At 40.3% G+C, this 12307-nt stretch overlaps 2 protein-coding genes across 2 annotated transcripts in view; one reads left to right on the forward strand and one right to left on the reverse strand.

The window, feature by feature from the left end:
* Nucleotides 1–28: 28 nt before the first annotated feature.
* LOC124135593 (armadillo repeat-containing protein 7-like) lies at nucleotides 29–8338 on the forward strand. Its single transcript, XM_046500975.2, has 7 exons — nucleotides 29–183; nucleotides 1936–2034; nucleotides 2686–2754; nucleotides 3566–3632; nucleotides 3878–3948; nucleotides 6293–6384; nucleotides 7297–8338. Exons 1-7 carry the CDS (start codon nucleotides 75–77, stop codon nucleotides 7390–7392), a joined length of 603 nt encoding a protein of 200 aa, XP_046356931.1. The 5' UTR covers nucleotides 29–74; the 3' UTR covers nucleotides 7393–8338.
* Nucleotides 8339–9064: 726 nt separating this feature from the next.
* Nucleotides 9065–12307, reverse strand: part of LOC124135594 (sushi, von Willebrand factor type A, EGF and pentraxin domain-containing protein 1-like) — a 73991-nt gene continuing 70748 nt past the window's right edge. Inside the window, exon 36 of the mRNA XM_048399672.1 lies at nucleotides 9065–10372. Within this exon, the coding sequence (XP_048255629.1) occupies nucleotides 10342–10372 (31 nt within the window). The 3' untranslated portion in view covers nucleotides 9065–10341. The remainder of the gene's footprint in view (nucleotides 10373–12307) is intronic.

The following is a 12307-nucleotide window of genomic DNA, read 5'->3' on the forward strand; positions in this document are numbered from 1 at the left end:
GTCCTGTCTATTACAAGAAATTAACGGATCCGCTAAGGGGCAAAACTTCTAGTCCTTAGAATCAAGTGTAAACAATGTTCAGCTCTCAAGAATATCTGGACAAGAAGACGGGTCCGTATGGCATCGGCAGATTCAGTTACTTGCAGTCGCTGGTTACAGAATACCAGGACATCGATGATCAAGGTTAGATAGCAACGAAAAGATCAAGACAACCTGCAACAATCGCAGGAAAGGGAGATCACGAGGTCCCCGTTTTTCGCGCACCAAAACATTTATGGGTGTAACTTTAAACAGAAACGAAATTGCGTTATTAAATCTGATACAGTATAAGACTGTAGGAGTATACCTCGAAACTACGATGTCTAATCACCCAACTGTTTGTCTAACCCAACTAAATACAATCCTTTTACCATGTTTAGACACAGCAAAATAGTATCACCACGATCACAGTATATCTTTCTGAAATCGGCAGATAATTTAACTTTAATTTACCATGTGTACGACAAACAAACCTTAGCCAAGGAAAAAATAATTATGTTTTGTTACAGACATACTAAACATGATAAAAGCATATCATAAAATTGTCTACCAGGTATATTGTTGGAAGTTGTGATAGTTTATTGTTTGGTGTTTAACACAGCACTATTCCAGTTATATAACAAATGTTCTGTAAAGTCTGGACCAGACAATCCAGTGATTGACATCATGAGCATTGATCCATGCAATTGGGATACGATGACATGCATCAATCTAACCAAGTCATTGAGCTTGCATGACCACCTGATCCCATTAGTCACCTCTTACGACACGCATAGTCACCTCTTACGGCTAGCATATGGGTTGTTGAAGACCTATTCTACCCTGGATCTTCATGGGTCTGTTGTGTTTGTAATCAAAATATCATAATAGTAATACAGGATATTTGTGATAATGACAGCATTGATCATGTTGATGATGCAGTTGAGGAAATTGTAATGTGACGTCCAATAACAAGCCCATTACCCATTGTCTCTGTCCGTCGAAGCATCTTGTATTGATGGTCATCATGGTCATTTCTTGACTAATCTGTCTCACAGTCCCTGAACCATATTATTTTCCCTTCCCCCCACTCCTTTCTGTAATGCAAAAGTCCTAAATGAAGCAAGTCTAGATTTTCCAAAGTATATCCCAACTCCCAACTTAGGGCTGCTGCTCAGTTATTTGTTTCTTTCAAAATTCTATATTTAAGCATTAGTCTATGTCTTGACATTCAGACCCCATTGCAGCTCTTGGCTGGACTGCATGATGCTTCTGAATGACCATATATGTACCGTATTTGACATAATAAGCGCCCAGGGCGCTCTCAAAATTAGATATAGGGGGCTCTTATTAGAATATTATCTTGGTGAAAAAAAGGTTAATGTACGACAGATATATTTTTCCAGAATGTAATTTCCCATAATTAAGGGTGCACATAACACATGTGTGCGTATTATACGCGAATAAATAAGTCTTGTGTACATTGATCAATTGGAAGGGGTGCTAATCATGCTAATTGGGATTGTTCACCAGCCAATATATTAGCAAATGTTACCGTGGACGCTTATTAGAGCGGGGCGTCATTACGTCGAATACGGTATATGTGTACAGTTGGATGTTCTTAATCTCACATTAAATTTAACAGTATAGAATTTCAGTGTAACAACAGTTGACAATATACACTAAAACCTTGCTAGTCCAGACCTTTATTTTGGGCTCCTGTATATGGAACTCGTTGGGGATGTCTCTATGTTCATGCTAAGAATGCTTTTGTCTTTTAGGCAGGATTTTACAAAGTAAATGAATATATAAATGCTTAAAGACCAAGATCAAAGAAATCTTACAGATGGATATATATAACAATGCTGTACAAATTGCATACAAATAAATTTATGATAGAATTCTCTTTCTTTCCAGAAGCTAAATGTCAAGTACTGGCCAACCTTGCTAACTTTGCATACGACCCAATTAATTATGACTACTTCAGGAAGCTGAACGTACTGGACCTGTTTCTGGGTAAGACTCATGACTGATGATGAACTCCCTTAGCAGAGATTTTTTATCACAAAGCAGTCAATCTATTTGTAATTTTACTCAACTGGAAATCATACCACACATTTCATGAGCCACAATCATGCAGTTAAGATTCGTTTAGTTAATGCAAGAGAATTCGTTATATTCATTTTAGCTCACCTAAAAGAAGGATCAAGGCAGCAAACATGATGGGTACAATTTTGATGCTGATGAAAACATTAGTGTTTTCTTCCAAAGATCAAACTTGATGATTGTTAGTTTGTTGTTTAACGCTGCACTCAGCTATATTCCAGCTATAATCCGGTCTGTAAATAATCAAGTCTAGACCACACAATCCAGTGCTTGACATCATGAGCATCGATCTACACAATTGAGATACGATGACATGCATCAACCAAGTCAGCAAGCCTGACCACATGATTCCGCTAGTCGCCTCTTACGGTACGAGATGATTGAAACCCTGGAACATGTTTCTGAGATTTGCATCTCTTAGGCATTCCTCCCACATTAACATGATTAAGTTGACACATCAAGATATAACTGGAATACTGTTTTAAAGCAACATTAAGTCCAATTTTTCATCTTGATACTGTCAGTATTTGCTTTACACTGCCGTATTTGATTATTTGCCAGATGCACTGGATGAATCGGATGAGAAGCTGGTAGAGTTTGGGGTCGGTGGTTTGTGTAACTGTGTGCTAGGTAAGTACTGATGTACACACTTGTGTGGTAGTTAGAACGACAGGCGTGGTGAGGAGATATGGTGTTGAACGTCACTTTCAGCATCATTGCACTTGTATTTATTGTTTATAGCGATCTTGTGGGTGTGGGTGCTTGTACTTGTCTGGACTAATGCCTATTTTCTTCATAGTGTTAGTCCACTGAAAAACCTTGCTGCAGTTTAACATGAATACCTCATTCCGACACAGTATACTGGCTCCAAGCCGACCAGTCCTTGTTTTAGTCCCCTGAATGCCAGATGCCAGGCTAGGTAACAACAAGTACCATCTTTTAAGTCTTTTGGTATGACACGGCCGGGGATTGAACCACATGACATACATCATGTACATGCGAGATGTCTGTCAGATGACAGGGATGAAATAACGCATAGGCTTCAGTATTTTGAAGTTTAATGTTCAAATGTATGTTATATACATGATAAACATTAGAAAGTTCCTTGAGATTTCGACCCGTGAAGATCCGTGTTAGAATAGGTCTTCAGCAACCCATGCTTGCCGTAAAAGGCGACTTTGCTTGTTGTAAGAGGCGACTAACGGGATCGGGTGATCAGGCTCACTGACTTGGTTGAAGCATATCATCGATCCCAATTGCGTGGATCAATGCTAATGATATCAATCACTGGATTGTCTGGTCCAGACTCAATTACCTACAGACCACCGTCATATAGCTGGAATATCGCTGAGTGCGGCGTAAAACAACAAATCAACCAACTAACCTTGAGATTTTAAAATAAAACGGTCCTCTAATGTGATATTTTCTTCATTCCTCATAGACAAGCTGAACAAGGAATATATTCTTCAGAATGGTGGGGTGGCGCTTGTCATCAACTGTTTGTCTAGGTGAGTTGGGGCAATGATAATATAGATTGCATGTCTCTATTAACATGTCATTATAGTTTCCTTCACACGTTTGTTATAAATGCAATTGTACCTATGTTTTAAGGACGGTATGCTGTTAATTAGCACAGAATGTATGGACATCATGTATATTTTGAATATTTCATGCAGACAGCTATTTTCAGGTTAAGATACATTTTAAGCATATCTGATGATGAATCACTTTATTTGTTCTCATATTTCTGCAGCCCAGTAGAGGAGACCGTGCTGTCAGCTATCACAACACTGATGTATCTTGTCACCAATGAATCGAAGCAAGGTGCAGTCATGTTCATCTATTTTCTGGTTACCATGGTTACAGAGTATATCTAGATATTTCCTCCAAGGAGAATTGGTGGCACAGTGGGCCAGTCGTCTAAGGCGCCACAATTTGCTGTGCAGGGTTGCATCCCTTGGGCACACAAGAAACGTATGATCGTGGTTCGAATGACGGTTTGCCCGATTATGTTTCTTCAACATCATGCTAAGGCTCATTGGTTTCACCCAAGTGGTGTCTTTGCATCTCTTCAGGCTTTCCTCCCTAGTCCCAGATCAAGCTGGCTCACCGTGATATAGCTGGAATACTGTTCTAAGTGGCAGTTTACCCATCTTACACACTCCAAGGAAAATAACTGCTCACTATGTTACCATGGTTAATCTACAAAGAAGCCAATATCATTATCATCTATTTAACATTACAAGTTTGGAGTAAAACATGATTATCATCTATTTTACATAACAAGTTTGGAGTAAAACAAGATTATCACCTATTTAACATTACATGTTTATCTTTGAACCTGTTCACCGTATATACTGAGCAAAAAGATATAGGAAATATGAATTTTTTGGGCAATATTTTTTTGAAATTGTGTGCTGACTCTTCATTACAAAAAATATATCCTCCCAAAAATTCATGTTCCCTTACTTTTTTGTTCAGTATTGTATGCCTGGTGCACTATGAGTGAGTATGGTTTTACGCCGCTTTTAGCAACATTCCAGCAATATCACAGTGCGGGACACCAGAAATGGGCTTCACACATTGTACCCATGTCGGGAATCGAACCAGGGTCTTCGCCGTGACGAGCAAACGCTTTAACCACTAGGCTACCCGACCAACCCCTTAGTCAGTGAGAAAAATTTCATAATATTCATAGAAAGTATTAAATGTCCAAGTGAAAGTGATGCAATAACAAGCTGCATAATCCGGTTAAAAAAATAACCTATATGGGGCGTGGCTATGATTGTTATAAGGGGTTCTTATGATAGAGGTTAGCAGGTATTGATGGTCACTTGGTATGAGTACTTGTGTGGCGGAGTACCATGGAAGATCTTATCTCTGAAACCGTGTTCAGTGGCACAGATTTTGGTTCACTTAGTGACCACTGATTTGCCTGGGCAAGGTCTGCTTACTTTGCACGATGCTGTAACATTGCAGTCTACTATGTACACCCCACAGATGCACTCTAGCAGTGGATCAAGGGAGGATGTTCACAGTGTTTGAACCTATCACTCCCCCATCCACCATTTGAAACCAATCTGTAGTGACCCAAGCAGGGGACCATTGTTTAAAGCGCCAGTGGTTTGAAGTTCACCAGCATCACCAAGTTGGCCTCATATTCAACTCCATCTTGTTTTTACTTCAGAGACATCTCATAAACCACTCTGCTTTCCATGACCATTTACAGAGCTGAAATTTTGTGTGTGGTCCCTACATTGGAATCTCTAATATTGTATTCTTGGTGGTGATTCTTGGTTACAATAGGTCCTGAGTAACCTATGCTTGACGTGAGAGGTGACTTGTTGGATCACTCTCAGTTGATAGCCAGTCTTTGCACCAAGATGGCTTTAATCACTGCTCTGCTGGCAGTTCACAGGCCAGTGCGATCTACCAGGACAAACAGCAAAACAAAAAACCTTTTAGGCTGCATAACAAATTATATGTTTCTCTGGTTCAGTTTTCTAAACAAGGAAGAGAACGGTTGGAAATGTTTATATTCTATTGAAAACAACAGTGATGCAGGAGGAACAACTTGTATCTCCCCCCCCCAAGGATACCAACAAACAAAACTAGGCACACTTGACCCTCACATACAATGTCGCTTGTACATCTTGCTTATGGACCCATGAATATCCGGGTTAGAATAGGTCTTCAGCAACCCATGCTTGCTGTAAAAGGTGACTTTGCTTGTCCTAAGAGGCGACTAATGGGATCGGGTGGTCAGACTCGCTGACTTGGTTGAAGCATGTCATGGATCCCAATTTTGTGGATCGATGCTCATGACGTCAATCACTGGATTGTCATGTCCAGATTCGATTATTTACAGACCGCCATCATATAGCTGGAATATTGCTGAGTGCGGCATAAAACAACAAACAAACAAACAAATCTTGTTTATGGATACCAGAGTAAGCTTCATATGACAGGAAATTGGGAAAATATTTTTGATTTGCAATTAAAATGACTGATGCCCAGGATTTAAAGTGATGTGCCGATGCCCAAGAAACATTTTCTATTTTTAGCTGTATGTATTTGGTACTGGTTTTACAGCTGGCTGTTCCAACATTCAGACAACATCTTCAGACTCATGTTGCATATAGACTTGGGAACCACCTTGTTCTTCCAGAGATCACAGCCCTGCCTGTGGTGGAGTGTATGCTGAGATTCTCCAGATCCTTTAACAAGCAGCTCTCCAATCTGGCGCTGGTCTTCCTACAGGTACTAGAACCTTATGGTCAAGTGGTGTTGTGGATAGAGTGTCTGTTGAAGTGTGGAAGGTCGGTGGTTCAGTCCCCAGCAGCGTCATACCAAAAGACAGTAAGAGATGGTACTTGTGGTTACCTGCCTGGCGCTCGGCATTAAGGGGATGAAACAAGGACTGGTCATCTCAAAGTCAGTACATTGTCTCTGAGTGGGGTATCCATGTTTAGTTTGTTTGTTAGTTTGTTGTTTAACGCCGCACTCAGCAATATTCCAGCTATATGACGGCGGTCTGTAAAATAATCGAGTCTGGACCAGACAATCCAGTGATTGATATCATGAGCATCGATCCACGCAATTGGGATACAATGACATGCATCAACCAAGTCAGTGAGCCTGACTACCCGATCCCGTTAGTCGCCACTTACGACCAGCATAGTCGCCTCTTATGACAAGCATGGGTTGCTGAAGACCTATTCTACCCTGGATCTTCATGGGTCTGAAAGCTTCATAAAATCAGTACAGAGATAGTATATTTCTGGGTCCAGTAAATGTACCCCCAAATCCCTGCATTACTGAGGAGCTATGCATTGTCTTATGTCTATAGCCAGCTTTGATCTAGGCATTTTGTGTCATGCTATGTGTGATACAGAGATTTGTCTGTGTCATTAATCAGGGTAATCATTACTTGCTACATAAATAAACAAGTGTTGCTTGCTGAATTTTGAATAAAACATTCAAGGACACCGAATTGGCCCTTACCTCAAGTGTTATCTAGTGGTACTATCCTCTCGGTTCATCAGTGAATACTAGGAAAATGATCTGATTTCATTTGAGGTCCTTTTAACCTGTCTAATGTTCTATTGGTGATAAAGTATTGCCCTTTTGAAAGATACACTTTTATGAAATTCCACCATGTTTTGTTTGAAGGACTATTGTACCAGGGCCCAAGTAGAGGAAGCCCAAGCAGTCCAGCAACAGCAGCAACAGCAACTGCCTCACCCTCTCAGTGAGCAGGTCTCCTGAGTCTTGTCATGTATTATCTTTATCCTCCATGTGTTGGAGCCAAGGAGTGGAGCTGCAGGAAGACCAGCCACACCCCTCCCTGTGTGTAAGGGGTTGGGACTTCTGGGGTGCTTGGTTTGTGGTGACACATGGTGCTCAGAACATGTGATGACTTGTGCATATGCCACAGCTAGGCCATGTGGTGACTTGAGCAAGTGATGACTGGGCCACATGGTGACTTGAACAAATGATGACTGGCCAACTCAGTGATGAACAGGTGATGACTTGTGCATATGCCACAGCTAGGCCACGTGGTGACTTGAGAAAGTGATGACTGGGTCACATGGTGACTTGAACAAGTGATGACTGGGCCACATGGTGACTTGAACAAATGATGACTAGGCCACATGGTGACTTGAACAAGTGATGACTGGGCCACATGGTGACTTGAACAAATGATGACTGGCCAACACAGTGATGAACAAGTGATGGCAAAGTCACATGGTGACTTGAACAAGTGATGACTGGGCCACATGGTGACTTGAACAAATGATGACTAGGCCACATGGTGACTTGAACAAGTGATGACTGGGCCACATGGTGACTTGAACAAATGATGACTGGCCAACACAGTGATGAACAAGTGATGGCAAAGTCACATGGTGACTTGAGCAAGTGATGACTAGGCCACATGGTGACTTGAACAAGTGATGACTGGTCACATGATGACTTGAGCACACACTGATATTTATCAACAATGATCAAGTGATGACTGGGCCACATGGTGAGTTGAGCATGTGATAATTTGAGCATGTTGGATGAATGGAATACTGGATGACATTAGCACACATAAAAGGACCTGAGTTTGGCATTAAACAACAAACAAACATAAGAGGACAAAATGAATGTCTCGCCATGTCAAGAATACTGAATAAAAAAAAAGAAAACAAATAAAACAGCATAAATACAGTGTTGTTGTGTGCATGGTGTTGGGAGGTTTTAGTGATGCAGGCAGTGTGGGAAAGCAACATCTCAACAGTTGATGTGATGCAGCTCCTGCTGACAGTGAAGCCTGAGTTCTGTACAAGCTGTAGGACTGCCCCTGGGCCCCTCTAACATACATGGGCCGCCGACCTGTTCAAGTGGATTAAGAGAGGGACAGGAATTCGATCTGCATCATACCAAAAGATGTTAAAAGATGGTACTTGTTGTTACCCTGCCTCAGCATTAAGGGGCTATAACAAGGATGGTCGGCTTGGAGTCATTATATTGCTTCTGAGTGGGGTATTCATGTTAAACTGCGACACGGTATCTCAGTGGGTTAGCACCATAAAACCGGCAAAAGTCTGGACTAGTACACAGACACACACATGCATGCACATCGGTATGTAAGTGCAGTGATCTTGAACACAATGTTAAACCCTATTTCACCTTACATATGAGCAGTCAGGTAGCCTAATGGTTAAAGCGTCTGCTCATCACGCCAAAGACCCGGGTTCGATTCCCGACACGGGTACAATGTGTGAAGCCCATTTCTGGTGTCTCCCGCCGTGATAGTGCTGGATATTGCTAAAAGTGGCGTAAAACCTCACTCACTCACTCACCTTACATATAGGCAGCACATTGTACTGGTGATGGGGGGGATGGGAAGTCCTTTGCCAAGAACTTCTTCAAATCACAAGGAAAGACATAATACTTGTACAGGCTTTTTATTTATATTTGGAAACATGCAGATACATTTGAGTCATTTTTCAGTCACAAAATCAAGTTGTAAGCAAGGTATATGTACACGCCTAATAAGAGAAAAAAATTAATGTTTTGCATGAAACACTTGTGTCAATCTAGTTTCACTCCCTGATACATCTACCTATGGGTCTACTACATCAAGCAGTCTGGCGTACACTTCACCTGCACCTATGTAGAAAACACAATGTGGTTCAAACACCAATATTATGTATTATCATTGCTTATAAGTACAAGTAAAAATTAAAAATATTAGTTAATATGAATACTGACAACCAGTGTTGACCGATGAATCCAGACTACAACCATGACAACACTGGTAAACATTGAGTGTAGGAGTTTTGCTTTTTGCACTTCTCCAGCCATGGTGGGGTACAATAGCATTCAAGGCACCGTTTGACTAAGGTTATAATGAATTGATATCAATTTTTTTATCATACATTTTTTATGAGCTTGTGTCGTGAAAATAATATTTTTCTAAACCTGATGTGTTATTCCAGGTCAGGTCAACTAGTGGGTCACAGAAAAAAGATAGATGAGAAATGGTTAACAAATCATGTAAAACTGTTTTTAGGGGAGTTGCAGTGGAGATCAAATTCATAATGAGTTGTTCAGGCCTTTACAAAGACTTGAAATTACAAAGCTAAACATTATTTTCCAAACACAAGTCAAGTTTCAAGGGGAGGTCTCAATTTGGATTTCAGGTCACATGCACCTGATAAAAATACTCACCAAATACTTGTGTGTGACAATAATCGTAATGTTTATGTTTTAAGATCAATACTTCTCCATTTGATGCATTAAAGAGTTTGTCACATAATGTTTAACAATGTTTATCCCCCGAGTTGATATTTGGTCTTCATAGAGATAGGCATTTTATACCATTGTTGGGGCAACTCTTACATGTAGCTAATTATGGACTATGAAAAAGACACCCACCCCTCACACACCTTCATTATAATGAATAACCTTTTTATAAAGACGAAAACAGGTAGTAATTTTGAAAAACAAACAACTTCTCGTGGGATTATTGGGATTTTATTGTCTTGGGTTATGATGTACAGACAGTGCTAGTTGAAATCTTCAGAGATCTCCCGGAGAAAGTTAGGATAGACTGGCCTGTGTCCATTACAACATCCCTGACGGAGATGTCTGCCTGCGACCAGTGCATCGCTCACTGGACATGTCCGCCTGTGTCCAGTACAACATATCCAGTCTCACTGACCATTACCCTTTGTTTACTCTGTCAATTCTTTTTCTGAAAAAACAACAACAAATATTACAGAACATTTATATCTTCATCTTGAGTTCACCATTTTGTAGGCAGTTTCCCTTTAAAGGTCAAGTAAAGTGAAAACATTGATTGCGATTCTTTTGCAAATTTTTATTTTTCAAGATACATTTAGTCAATGAGAGTGAGTGAGCATCGTTTTACGCCGCTTTTAGCAATATTGGGGACACCAGAAATGGGCTTCACACATTGTACCCAGGTCGGGAATCAAACCAGGGTCTTCCACGTGACGAGCGAACACTTTAACCACTAGGCTACCCGACCACCCCCTTAGTCAGTGAGAAAAATTTCATAATATTCATAGAAAGTATTAAATGTCCAAGTGAAAGTGATGCAATAACAACCTGCATAATCCGGTTAAAAAAATAACCTACATGAGGCATGGCCAAAAGCTACCAGCCCAGTGGTGACAACTGTTTTCATTGGCTGTTACGTTTGCCGTATTTATCTATCTTGTGATTCTTAGTCATAACATATACTTTTCCTGCTATTTCTGTTAATCCTACAAACATTGCATACTTTGATGAATGTGTAAAACGACCCTTGATCTTGACATTGTGAATAATTAAGATAACAATTAAACATCGGTAATTAGAGTTTTATTACAAAGACCCTTTTTGGGTAGTAAAACACCAGCTGCCCTATTCCCTATTCCACACAATAAATGCCTGTCAGGGATTAATCCCCTGAGTAAACAACTGAAGGCATCTTAGTGTTGTTACTGACGTGACATAAGTGGTGGACAGGGAAATCAAATGAATGAGCAGACAAGACGATGTATCACAAAACCCAAGGCAGAAGCATGCAGACTGGGTATCGGCCCGATCATCATGAGCCATTCGTCACCACTCGCCCCTTTCCGTAACCTGCAAGAAGACTCGTCCCCCTGTCGATGAATGTTATGTGCGAAAATACGATCAGAATGCGCGTATGATTTCAAGTTCTTCGTCAAAGAATCCCTCAGAAATAAGTTTTGATTTTACATATGTCTTGCATCTAAAAATATACCCAAGACACAGTTAAATGTGTTCTATCATACTGTATAATTCCGCATATCCCGATGTGCTTTTGAAATATAGAAATATATCTGGAAATATATATGAACCATTACGCAACGAGTTGACAATTGTTTTAGGTATACCCGTTTGCGCTAAGACGGAACCCGGTCGCAAAAATGGCCAAAAAGGGGCACGAGTCGCTATTCGGCTTGTCCCGGAAAAACACGAGTTGGTCACGAATGTATCATGAGCATTGAAATTGAACAGCGCATCAAACACAGGGAACCCGTTTTAACCTCCACCTCCAGGAAGGGGAATCTCCGCAATGGAGGAACTTTTCGTTTCAGGGACAATTTCAACTATGATTTTTTTATCATCTGTTTTATGCTATTTCTGTTTTTAAAATTTAAATTTGGTCAAGGATATTTTATTAAGTATGCCCCAAAAGTGACAAATCTGCTAGGTTGCTATGTCGACTTTACTTGCTTATGAGTTAGGATTACAATTTTTTTTCTGAAGTTGACAATATTTTGGTGTACGGTAACCAGTTCTCCGCATACAACTTGTTTGTTGTTTAATGCTGGGCTTGACAATATTCCTGCTATTTGAAAGCACCCTGAACAAATTCTTGTCTGGCCAGACAATCCAGTGATTGATATTATGACAACAATACATATGATCGGGGTATGCAAATCAACTAACACACCAAGCCTGACCATTTAGTTGCCTCTTACAAGAAACAATTCCTCAGCAGGAACAAACAGTTTTAAAATCTAGGTAGAAGCAGTTAACAATCCACAGATACTGACCCACTGGAACACTGGGTAACAAAACAATACATTCATTGGTGGAGTGTCATACTATTCAATGGATTGTTTGATTTCAATGAAGTAACGTCATGATA

This window comes from Haliotis rufescens, unplaced genomic scaffold (genome assembly GCF_023055435.1).
Source record: "Haliotis rufescens isolate VD_foot unplaced genomic scaffold, xgHalRufe1.0.p SCAF_2, whole genome shotgun sequence".
Lineage (NCBI taxonomy): Eukaryota > Metazoa > Mollusca > Gastropoda > Lepetellida > Haliotidae > Haliotis > Haliotis rufescens.